Below are 12,798 nucleotides of genomic sequence, written 5' to 3' on the forward strand. Positions count from 1 at the left end.
CAATACACGCAGACCAGTCATGCCTGGGAAATTTGGGTTTGGGATTTTCCTTTAAGATGAAAAACTTATAGCTACTAAAGGAAGGGATAACTAAGAATAAAAAGAAACGCACAAAACCTCGCTGCTTGGATCCCTAATAATTAGAAACAGTAGAAAACCAATAGGATTACAGCAGTTTTGTTGCTTGGACCCCGAGTCATTATGATAATAATAACAACCAGAACAAAAACACTACAGTCCCAACTTCGCTGCTGGGCCCCTAATAAAACTCGTCAGCGTGTATGAAGAAGGTTAAAAAAGAGCTCGAAAGATTTTGCTTGATAAATGTTTATGTGAAGAACTAATGTACGAATTGTGATAATAGTGTAACGGGGTGTATGGTCTTGATTTCATCTCAGACCTCTGGCACCGGGTTCATTCTGACCGCGGGAGTCCCAGTGGAAGCAAAGGGAGGTCGCAGTCTCATGAACTGCACGGTGCCGCTCCACTCCTCGCGACCTGCGTAGCAATGAGAATAGACCACACCTCCAAACGGGGCGAAAGTCCAGACGATACAGAGCAGTACACCTGCCCCACCAAACGGGACGACGGATATACCTTAACCCGGTACGATCGAAACGGTACTTTGACAGCCAAACTGACATGAGTTACGGTTAGTTTCACTAGTTACCTTTTCGCAGTGCTCGCTTTGCGAAACGTATCTGAAAAGCCACACACCAATGAAACGTCTCAGCGGAGCGGTTGCGGTGGAGGGAATGTATCAGCTCCCGACAGGTAAGACTATCCGCTTGCGAAAAAACGGGGGCAAGCCGATCAAACTGTCGGCCAGCCTACTTAAGATGAATTACTTTCTTAGTTAACGCGCAGATTAATTTTTCGGTTCATTTGTTAGAAGAATCGTGTAGCCCCATAGTCTGCTTGAGAACGGACCGCACTGTATCTCGAATGTGGACAACTTTGTCCTCCGCCTATATCCACTTTTTTGGGTCCCTTCTTTGGGCACAGTAAGTGTTTCTCTGGGGTAAACCGCAAGTTAAAACTACCTCTCGACTGCAGATCCTTCACTGAACACATACTAAATGTCAAGTCTAGTGCGAGTTCAAAGGCAAAACGAACAGCATTAATGGATGTATGCATTTATTTTTGGCAAATTTGGACACAAGATATATTTATGTGAAAAAGTTCCCCCCAAATTTTCTCGAATTTTTTGTATAAACGTAATATTATATATGCTCTGAGTTATTCCAGTGTTGTAGAATCTTGAATTCCCATTGAAATGATTCACTTGCACTGACAGAATGGACAGAGCAGCGTAAAGCAGCGGATCATTTGCATTAGGAACCAGGAAACAAATGCTGTTAGCGTCATGAGAACTGTCGAACTTTGCCTCATTGCATTGACCTCAAACTTTCAAAACATTTACTAAGACCGTCCCTCACAGCTCGTGTTTGCTCAGATCTGCCCGTCAGCGGACTGCTCGGGAGAACTTTGCTGTATGCACTATACTTTGTGTTTTCCTCTCTCATATGTTGAGGATGTCACATAAGTAAATGAAAACACTGTAAATGGCAAAAGATGATGAGACGCACTAAATGACACTAAAATGGACAGAATGGCATAGATGACAATATGCTCTCTCTCTCTTTCCCTCTCCCTCTCTCTCTCTCTCTCCTTCTCTCTCTCTCTCTGTCTCTCTCTGTCTCTTTCTCTCTCTCTGTCTCTCTCTCTCTCTCACACGCACACACACACACACACACAAAAAAGATGCAGGGAAGTTAAACAAGCAGTGAAAACATCAGGTTGACTGTTATGGATTTGCATGAGCTGTTGCTCCAAACCAGCACAGAAGTTAACTGTAGTAAAATTTATTCATTATTTGAAGTAAAAAGCAAATAGTTTAATCCTACAAACAATTTAATACAACCGGTAAGCGTGAAGCATTTATTACAGTGTGCATTTCAGAGGAAATTAAAAAACATTTACAAATCTTAAATCAAACAGATTTTCAGCTGCATATAGCAGCAGGAGAATCACACCAACAACCAGATCAGAGATTCTGGAACATTCTGCAAATGAACGCAAAACTGGGGATGGATTTCAGGTGTGAGAGCAGGCCTGTGTCTGTATGTGTGTGTGTGTGTGTGTGTATGTAGGCATGCGTGTGTGTGTGTGTGAGTGAGAGAGAGACTTGGAGGATGGAGGTCAGAGTGGTGTGGTGTGTAGAGAGAGACTGGACAGCTGCCCTGCCTGGATCGGGTTAAGGGCTTCACTTGAGTGTTTGTCCGAAGGTGGGTAGATCAGAATATTCCAGAATGTGGCAGTTGCAGAAAGGATAGGAGAAAGGGATGAAAAAGCCTGCGACTGTTTTTTTTTTCTTTCTTTTTTTTTTTTTTCTGTCGTCAGCAGAATGGAGGTGGGCAGACACGCATGTTAATTGGTGATTTCATTAGCGCTTTAATAACGCAGCTGTGTCCAATACAAGTAAACCAGCCAGGAGTGGAAAAAAAAAGAACAAACAGGGAATTTATCTTAAAGTCCCAAGCAGGCAAAAAAAAAAAAAATACTAGAGTTCATCTGGAAAATTACATCCTCATCTACTGGATTGGTGACATTTTTTAAAAGCTAACATTAAAAATCATTTAAAAATGCTTTTATAAAACGTGGGGAGAGTTCCATTGAGGGGAAACATATGGAGAGCATGTTGTTTGAGGAGTGAGAAAACAAGACATCCATCTCTGATTCTCAGATGCGCGGTTTGTTAACCTGTGTTCTTCTGGAGCGCGGAGCACCGTAGCCGTGAGCTGTGTGAAGGTGTTGGACTGATAACGTGAATGGGATTGGGCTGAACCAGACAAGAGGGGCAGCAACATCTGTGAGTCCCCAGGCAAAAGCAGCTTGACTGAACGCATCAAACAGAATTGGGGGGGGGGGGGGGGTGCTGCCTTTTTGGACAGGTTAGCCTGAGTTGCCATCAGAATGCTATTGCGATGTAGGAGAGAGTGAGTGAAAGCGTGGAGGAGGGAGAGTAGGGGGTGTGGGAGGTGATTTGTAGAGGAAGATTAGGAAAGGAGAACGCAGGCTAACCTACAGTGAGGTGCAGTTCAGTAATACAAGCCAACTTCTGCCTACATCTTTCCTCAGGTTCTGCTTGACTGTTACCTGACTCATGTGCACATACTGATAAAACAGGATTAAAAACGAGAGAGCGATGGGGGGCAGTGAAAAACAGTATTGATGGTCTGTAGACCTGCAGTATATGAAACTAAAAACAGTATTGATGGTCTGTAGACCTGCAGTATATGAAACTAAAAACAGTATTGATGGTCTGTAGACCTGCAGTATATGAAACTAAAAACAGTATTGATGGTCTGTAGACCTGCAGTATATGAAAATAAAAACAGCATTTTTTTTCCCTCAAGAGGCTCATTTCTATACAAATGAAAATCTCGATCACCTCTCTCTCATCTTCTTCTGTTTTGCAGCAGATGTGGAGGGTTGAATTGAAATGGCAGATTTCCAAGAAAATCGGGTTGATTTTTATTGCAGTGTAGATCTTCCACCTGAAAAAAAACCCCCAAAAAACCAGGAAGCAAAAAGCAAATGGGGTACTTTTAGATGGAGCATCAGTTCATTAGATCTGAGGACAGTTAGCCTGACTTAGCCTGACAGCTCTACAGCTGTCTGAGGCTTTAGGACTCCATATGTAGTGTGGCATTAAGGTTAAGTGTGTACTTTAATAATGAATGATCGGGCTCCAATGCTTTGAAATATGGTTCTAGAACTCTTTCATGTTCTCTGGCATCTGCTGGACATCAACACCTGGCAACCTGAGAGGATCAATCAGAGATGAGACAGAGTGAGGCGAGGAGTGTGTCTGTCACCATGGAAACCTAAAGGGGTTTCCACCTGACCCCCTCTATTTCCCTCAGTGGGACCCCCCCCCATGGTGACTGTGTTTTGAGTGTCCTGTCTTCACCTGCGTGGACTCTCTCTGACTCCTAATCAGTACTGAGATAGTTCGGGAACTCTTTTTGGTTCTCACTAGCCTTGCCTATTAGTGCAGAAATGTTGACAAGGAAGAGCAGACTTTAGTCCAAGAGTGAGACTCAGGGGTCAGGCTGTCAAAGCCTGCAAGGAGAGTTTGTGTTGATTGGAAGTTGGATGTGCTGGGGCTGATGGGTATGTTACACTGCAGTAGGCAAGGTCTCTGCACTGACAAATCAGCCATTTTGGATCAAACCAAGGTCGTTTTAGCTCTCACAGTTAGCACTAAGTGAAGGAGACTGTTAAGAAACTGACTGTGCTCTGTTTTAAATCTTATAACTTGCTAACTCTCTTAGACATTAATTGTAACATTAAATTTTGAAAGAGCTCATATTCTCTAAAAATGTAGATTAATGAATTGTAAAGTGCTTTTAAAAGGGCAAGCCAACAAAAAAGAGAATTTGGAGTTATCAGAAAATGAATAGCAAATTATCAGCAAAGGCACACTGACCTTCAGATGAAAAAAAAAAAAGATATCTGTCAGATTTGACTGATCTCCCACTCTACCGATGACCAGACTTTGTTCTGAACCGAACGAGCCGATTTTGAAAATATTGATTCTATCTCCTCATCCGCTGAGAGCATATTTCAATTATAACCAAACTCATCTGTTTGTTTGAACGAGAATTCCCAGGGAGAGAGAGAGAGCGAGAGGGAGAGATGTTTATGGTTTTGCAGTTTAGTATTCCCCTGCTGTTGTGCTGTACGCTGGTACACTACTGGGGGACAGTAATGTCATCCATTAGTCCGCTCATATTAAAGTCCCCTCATACCGAAGGCCATTCCCCCCCTCGATTCAGTCAGAGGACCCGCTCTTCACCTCCAGAAACGACCAACCTTCCAGACTGGTGATAAATTAGGTGATACCAGTGGATTCATAACTGGAAAAAAGACAGGTGAAAGTGTACGTGAAGATTATGATTATGATTATGTTCAGGAATATCTCTGTATAATGTAGTGTCACAGAGAGCATACAGTACATCTGAAACCTGTGATAAAAGCATAGTTGGGTATTTCAGTATTTTGGATGTGAGCGCCTCTGGCTCCGGAGACAGACAATGACAGATTGGAGGTATTATTGTTCTTGGACTGGCCCTTTCACCGCATCTATATTTAAAAGCAATGGATTGTTTTGCTTTCTCTCTCATATCATATACTACTATACAATTATTACCTTCTATTTTAGACCGCTACATGTCAGTGACATTACACCCCAACCCTATGGGGAGTTAATTAGGCAAACCATCCACGCACACACATATGCACATGCACACACACATACACATGCGCACACACACATACACACATGCACAAACACGTACACACGCATACACACACACACACACGTACGCACACGCGCGTACACACACGCACACACATGGACACACACGTACACACACACGCAAACACATACACACTTACATACACACATGCACACACACACACACACACAAGTACACACATGCACACATGTGCACAGGGCGAGGCAGATTGAATAAACAACAACCCACCTAAACTGGCTTCATTTCCCTAAACTGGCTTTGTTTGTATTGTCCTGCTTTACAGTAACCCTCAAAATGTGGGGTAGTGGAGGCTTTTTAGTGTTTGTGTTTTTACAGTATGTACATTTTGAAACCACATTGAGTTTTTGGTTTGTTGACTTCATGGTTTGTCAGTATGTTCACATTATTGTTGGTTAATGTGTAGGGTTGTTAGTGTGTAGGGTTGTTAATGTGTAGGGTTGTTAGTGTGTAGGGTTGTTAATGTGTAGGGTTGTTAGTGTGTAGGGTTGTTAATGTGTAGGGTTGTTAGTGTGTAGGGTTGTTAGTGTGTAGGGTTGTTAATGTGTAGGGTTGTTAGTGTGTAGGGTTGTTAATGTGTAGGGTTGTTAGTGTGTAGGGTTGTTAATGTGTAGGGTTGTTAGTGTGTAGGGTTGTTAGTGTGTAGGGTTGTTAATGTGTAGGGTTGTTAGTGTGTAGGGTTGTTAATGTGTAGGGTTGTTAGTGTGTGGGGTTGTTAGTGTGTAGGGTTGTTAATGTGTAGGGTTGTTAGTGTGTAGGGATGTTAACGTGTAGGGTTTTTAGTGTGTAGGGTTGTTAGTGTGTAGGGTTGTTAATGTGTAGGGTTGTTAATATGCTGGTGCCATAGTTTGTTATTTTATTGGTGTGTTGGTGTGTGAGTGTGTTGGTTTGTCTCTGTCAGTTTTTCAGCGTGTTAGTTTGTCCATGTGTTATTGTGTTGGTTTGCTGTTGTGTTGGTTTGTTGTTGTGTTTGTTTGTTGCGTTGGTTTGTTGTTGCGTTGGTCTGTTACTGTGTGCTGTATTGGGGCAGGGCAATACTCTGCTGACTGCTATGCTATGCTAAACTGTCTGACTGCACTGTAAAGACAAACTGTCAGCACCACAACCTTGAGGGCTGCAGGGACCAGAAGGACAGCCCATTGATAAAAGGATTAATACATAAACGAAGAGGAAACGTCGCTTTTCTCACTGCCACTGTCTCACACATACCACCACAAGACACACACACACACACACACACACACACACACGGTTAGTAATAAGATTTATCTTTATAATATATTAATGATAAATATTAATCAAAATATATTTTAAGGAGTATTAGGCCACAAAAGTGTGTGTGTGTGTGTGTGTGTGTGTGTGTGTGTGTCTCAGGCTGCTAAAAGTAAAAGAACCAGTGAATTATATGGTTGGTTTTTCTGAGAAGGCAGATTTTTGTGTTTATGTCTGTACGTGATGTTCTAATGCTGCCATTTCCTAATTCTTTTGTCTTTCATGTCTGTACTAACAGTCATATATTCACAAATTGCGGTGAATCTGAAAGCTTTTCCTATCTGTTTTCTCCTCTCTCTCTCCCAGTCAGTCTGGTCCTGCAGACCATCTCCAGAGTGATAACACCAAGATCCCTGAGCACAACTCCAGCACCCCAGTGACAGAACCAGTGTTTCCAGTAACCCCAGCAGTGGCTCATCAACAGACACCATGTCAGAGCTGGAGGACTACGCCCCTCCAAGGGTGGGGCCCGACCCGGCCAGGATCCAACAGAACCTGTTGGAGGAGCAGGTGGAGCTCTGGTGGTTCCGTGAGCCCAGGAAGGCCCTTCTGTGCGACTGCGTCTCGGTGCTGCTGATTCTGGGCTGCGGACTGGGTGGCATCGTTCTCCTCTCCACCACCACCAGTCTGTCCAGTGAATGGCGTCTGGGAACAGGCTCGGCTCTGTGTCTCCTGGCCTTAGCCATCCTCCTCAAACAACTCATGAGCTCCGCCGTGCAGGACATGAACTGCGTCCGCAGCCGCAGACGCATCGACATGCTCAAGAGCGGCGGGCTCTCGGACGTTCTGGTGGTTCTTCTGACCGGGGTCTCCCTGCTCATCTGCGGGGCGGTTCTTCTGCACGTGTCCCTGACGTACCACATGCCCAAACCGGGCCAGGCCTTGAATGACATGTATATCTCTGGGGTTGTGCTGCTGGTGGGAGGGGGGGTGACGGTGTCAGGGGTGGGGCTGTATTCAGCTGTGGTGTTCCTCCTGGAGATGACGGGACAGGGACAGAGGCTCCGAGAGAGGGCGATCGGAATATTCACCATCTCGGGGCGCATGCGGCCGGCCAGGAGAGAGACCACCTCCAGTTTGGCCCACCTTATCTGACACTGAGGTGTACGTCAGAAAAAGTCACATGAGAACATGATCAAAAGAACTCTTAGAGGGTTCTGTTCTGAAATCAGCACTGAGAAAGAGAGTGGCAATCCGAACATAACATGGACATAGATTTCCAAGTAGCATTTTCTCTGTATTTCACAACACTCCTTCCGATCCCATAAAACACAGCCAGTTTGACAGGGTTGGGGATCATGACAGGGGACTCTACACGTGGCAGGAACCACAGCTGAGCGCCGAGTTTGACTCAATAGACATCAAATCAGAGTGATTGTACGTTTAGTTAAAACACAAGTGTTGATGTGTAGCTGCTGATATTTCAACCAAAAACAAAAAAGAAAAAAAAAAAAAGAACTGAAAGAGATTTACAGCCAAGTACATGTGCAATACTCCAGCAGAGGAAGGAGAACTTCAGCACGAAAGCTGATCAGATCTAAATGAGCAGAAGAGCAAATTTTTTATAACGATGTAAAAACTGCGACCTTTGTCTCTCTCAGATGCTGACTGACAGCCTCTGTTCTACACGTTGGGATTGGTATTTGTGGGAGAAGCAGTGCGTCTGTTTGGTGGTATATTTGTGGGAGAAGCAGTGCGTCTGTTTGGTGGTATGGGGCATGCTTACAGTGGGGTGGCTGTGGATTTGTACTTCGACCTCACTATGTCTGTAAACAGTCCCCACAGTCGACCAAATAAAGATAAGCATCAGCAGATGCAGAGGAGCTGAACAGGTCTGAGTACAGGTGACAGCCTGAATCAGAGAGACAGAGAGAGAGAGAGAGAGAGAGAGAGAGCATGAAAACAAATGAATGTACGGACTCCAGAGACAGTTCTTCTCTTAATTCTTCATTTTTCCATTCAGGTGTATGAAGGATTGTGTAATATAACAATACAGACACAGTTTAAAAAATAAACGCTTTATCTAAGTTTACTCAGAAAGCAGCTCTTTAATCCTGTACAAAACAGCACATCAGTACAGTTTCAACAAACAAAGCCTATTCACTGCTTTTCACAGCTGTTCACTGCTGTCTGGACAACCTGTTGTACGGGGGAACTGTTTGATATAAATGATGGTCTGAGAGAGAGAGAGAGAGAGAGAGACATAGAGAGGAAGGGAGAGAGAGAAAATGTGTGTATTGAGTAACAAGACAATGCTTTATGTTGAATTAGCATAACTTTGTCAGGGATTAAGGGTTTTTGTGTGTGTGTGTGTGTGTGTGTGTGTGTGTGTGTGCGCGCGCGGTCTCTGGCGGAGCTGAGTCACACAGGGAGGGCAGGTCTGATGTCACGGGGTCGAGTGGTGTCGGGCGATGCCAGTTCCCACTCTTCTCAGCTGGCTCAGTGTGTCTCAGCTACTGTCTGTCACTGCACAACAATGAATAAGACTGAGGCCGTCTTAAAGCAGCGGCTGACACACACACACACACATACACACACACACAAATACACACACTCACACAGACAAACACACACCCAAAGGAGCAACTCCGGAACAGGGCGGCCCCTGTCTCTCTCTATCTCTAACACTCACACACACAGACACACGCTCTCTCTCTTACACACACCCACACAAACACACACAACCATCTCAGACACAGGGTGATCTGTGTTTGCCTCTCTCTCACTCTCTCTCTCTCTCTCACACACACACACACACACAGACAAAGAGTATGGCTTTGGTTGTCAGGATACTGTTCATTTGATGCAGTGGGTTTGCTCTGCATTCACAGCATCAGAGACACAAACTCTGTGAATATTAATCCACAGCATTCTTCCTTTTCACATAATCCTGTGTGGGTTTCCTGTGGTTTCTCATAGAGCTCTAGCTTTTTGGTTATGAGAGAGAATTTGTGAATTAGGAATGAGTGAGGCTGGGCTGTCAATGCTATGTCCCTCAGGCAGAAAATGCTAAAACGCCAAAGCGTGTGGTCAAACATCGTTTATTTTGCTCTACATGTTGACAAGAGCACAGAGGTATGTGGAGCAGAGCAGACTGTGGCCTTTCTGTCGAATAAAAGAATAAAACGTGTCTTTTCAGAGATAAGGTTAAAAACACACTTCACTACCTCCGCACAGAGACCACACACTGAAATCCACTGATTTTACAAAAAAAAGAGAAAAGACAGAGATACACAGTACACTGAACACAAGGAAATGATGGAGAACAGTTCTCTGCATTGTGTATGCGTTTGAGTGTGTGTGTGTGTGTGTGTGTCAGCGCGAGGTGTTGGGATAAGTATGAGTGAAAGAGAGAGAGGGTATGTGTTTGGGGAGTGGGGGGTGTATAAAGTAGAAAGAGAGTTGCGTGTTTGCATTTGGCGGGAGGATGACAAGCATGAGTGCGTGTGTGTGTAAAAGAGGAGTGGACAAACTGTGTGTGTATGTTTGCGTAAGTGTGTTTTTCTGTGTGTGTGTGTGTGTGCGTGTGCGTGTGTGTGTGTGCGTGCGCGTGTGTATAAAAGAGGTGTGGATAAACTACACAGGGACTGTGTGTGTATGTTTGCGTAAGTGTGTTTTTGTGTGTGTGTGTGCGCGCGTAAAAGAGGTGTGGATAAACTACACAGGGACTGTGTGTGTATGTTTGCGTAAGTGTGTTTTTGTGTGTGTGTGTGTGCGTAAAAGAGGTGTGGATAAACTACACAGGGACTGTGTGTGTGTGTGCATGCAGCACCGTCTTTTCTCAGCAGTTTTAGGGCTGCTAATGCAAACAGAAACAGACACAGGGACACAGGGAAACAGTGCTGGTGAAATTATAGTGTTACAATTCAAAGCCTTATTAATGTTTAAGCACCGGCCACTGGTTTCAATGGCTGCTGGATTATGTTAAGCACATAGCAGAGATAACAAAAACCATCTTATCACACCCTCCTCTTCACAGCATTATCGCACCCACCTTTATATAGGATATATAAAGTCCCAAAGTTCAGTTTTTCAAAGACTTTATTGTGGAACCTTACGCATGAGGTTAGCAGTAAAAGACAGGGAAGAGATAAATTATTTAAAAAAGAAAGAAAACAACACAGTCGATCTTACATTTTCGACAGAGCTGTTATAAAGTAGTAGTCACACCGGGGGGAAACCCAGACTTAACAGTGAGTACAGTCTCTCAGCATCAGCCCGGGAATCCCACTGCACCTTAGTCTATGACCACAGTATTTCACTGTGAAGTCACACACACACACACACACACACACTCACACACCAGAGGTTTAAGTTGAGGTGTGTGTAGTGAGGAGATCCAAACAGCAGGAACAAGTTTCCCAAATTCCTTCAGTCTTCAGTTCGTCCTCACCTGGTAATCTGTCAGTGACGACATTCAGAAAAAAACAAGTCTTATGTCTCTCCCTTATCTGCACCCACACACTCTATCATCAGATAACCAGTGAACCTTACATAATTACACAATCCTTTCTCCCTCTGCACATAAGTCCACACCCATGTCACACTGATTCAGGTACAACATAAAAAAAAACCACAACATCCCCTATCATATAAAGAAATCATCAAACTGCCACATTATGTAAAAACCAAATATGGATATGAAAGTTCTTATCTGCCTCCAGGACATAGAGTGGTAATCTGAATATCTCCAATAATGCTTTTTAAATGGTACTTATGTGTGTCTGAATATATACACAAGTGGAGTGTGTTTGTGACTGTATACACAAACATACTCACACACACACAGAGGGAGAGAGAGAGAGAGAGAGAGAGAGAGACAGAGAGAGAGAGAGACAGAGAGAGCAGAGAGAGAGAGAGAGAGAGAGAGAGAGAGAGCAGAGGGTATGGTTGGGGCAAGTGATCTAAGCTACAGTATCTGTTGAGTATTTTAGTATTATTTTCTTATGAATAAGTGAACAGGGGCAGCACTCCATCGGTTTAAAGTTTCCAACGCTGCTCCAGTGTTGCTGATGTCCACAGAAAGACGAGAGGCTCTACCTTGTGTGAGTGTGTGTGTGTGTGAGTGCGTGTGTGTGTGAGTGCGTGTGTGTGTGAGTGTGTGTGTGAGTGCGTGTGTGTGTGAGTGCGTGTGTGTGTGCGTGTGTGTTTGGAGAGTTAGAGTGTCACTGAGTCATGTACACAGGATCCTGATACAGAAAGTGAATGAGACAGTGAATGTCTTGATGTAGTAGAGATGTGTGTGTGTGTGTATGTATGTGTGTGAGTGTGTGTGTATGTGTATGTGGATGTGGATGTATGCACACATTAGAGAGAGTGTGTCCTGTCTCTGCAGGATAGAAAGTGAGAGAGAGAGTGTGTCTCTAGGACAGAATGAGAGAGTGTGTGTGTGTGTGTGTGTATAAGAGAGACAGAGTTAGTGAGAGTGTGTGTGAGCGAGAGAGAGAGAGAGAGAGAGAGAGAGAGTGTACGCTCACCTCCGCTCTGTGTAATGTAGCGTACCCATGGTAAGGCCTGATATCCACTTTTCTCAATGATCTTCAGATAGCGTACCTGTACACACACACACACACATACACACACACACACACACTATCACTTTCAGTTCATTAGCTCCTTTATTAGCTTAGTTTATAGCTTAGCACACACAGACTGATTCCTCTGAACACTGCTGTTTAAAGGCAATGCATGATGTGTGAATGTCAGACCAGAGGCTAAACAGTCACCTGAATCCCAGACACAGTGAAATATGGAATCTCAAACTTGACTGTGATTGGTCGCTTTGCTTCCAGTTCATCACTCTCCACGCTAGGCAGGCCAAAATGTGCTCTCATAATGTACTCCTTCCCACCCTGCACACACACACACACACACACACACACACACACACACAGTAAAGGCCAAACAAAGCTGAGATTGAGGCCACTGGTTGTCATATAGAGCATATATAACTTACACAGTGTAATATGATATTATATGATATTTCAGTGGATGAGAACTTAAGTTACACTTCTCTGTATAGTTAACACACTGGTCTATGTCGTTTTTATGTCAGTCTTTCTCTCTCTTTGGGAAATGGGCTGATATGGTGCTGAGTTTTATCTGAAGGCTACCACAGTCTCTTTTCTTTCTGTGTTATTTTAAAACATTGATACTGAAGTTCCCCCGTTTCCTGTGGGTT

At 44.0% G+C, this 12,798-nt stretch overlaps 2 protein-coding genes across 5 annotated transcripts in view; one reads left to right on the plus strand and one right to left on the minus strand.

Annotated features, from left to right (window-relative positions):
• The first annotated feature begins 588 nt into the window (after nt 1-588).
• tmem125a (transmembrane protein 125a) lies at nt 589-8,585 on the plus strand. 3 transcript variants are annotated; one of them, XM_030791503.1, is made up of 2 exons: nt 589-774; nt 6,924-8,585. In XM_030791503.1, the coding sequence occupies exon 2, from the start codon at nt 7,047-7,049 to the stop codon at nt 7,710-7,712; it is 666 nt and encodes a 221-aa protein (XP_030647363.1). In that variant the 5' UTR covers nt 589-774; nt 6,924-7,046; the 3' UTR covers nt 7,713-8,585. The 3 variants fall into 3 exon arrangements, with proteins under 3 accessions (XP_030647363.1, XP_030647365.1, XP_030647364.1); XM_030791505.1 differs by having other exon boundaries at nt 6,928-8,585; XM_030791504.1 differs by lacking the exon at nt 589-774 and adding an exon at nt 2,813-2,872.
• Nucleotides 8,586-10,995: 2,410 nt separating this feature from the next.
• The window catches only part of ap1m3 (adaptor related protein complex 1 subunit mu 3), a 19,344-nt gene continuing 17,541 nt past the window's right edge, over nt 10,996-12,798 (minus strand). For both annotated transcript variants that reach the window (XM_030791676.1, XM_030791677.1), the window contains exons 10-12: nt 12,344-12,469; nt 12,095-12,170; nt 10,996-11,018 (exon numbers count right to left, since the gene is read on the minus strand). In XM_030791676.1, the coding sequence (XP_030647536.1) occupies nt 10,996-11,018; nt 12,095-12,170; nt 12,344-12,469 (225 nt within the window). The remainder of the gene's footprint in view (nt 11,019-12,094; nt 12,171-12,343; nt 12,470-12,798) is intronic.

The sequence above is a fragment of the Chanos chanos genome, chromosome 14 (genome assembly GCF_902362185.1).
Source record: "Chanos chanos chromosome 14, fChaCha1.1, whole genome shotgun sequence".
NCBI lineage: Eukaryota > Metazoa > Chordata > Actinopteri > Gonorynchiformes > Chanidae > Chanos > Chanos chanos.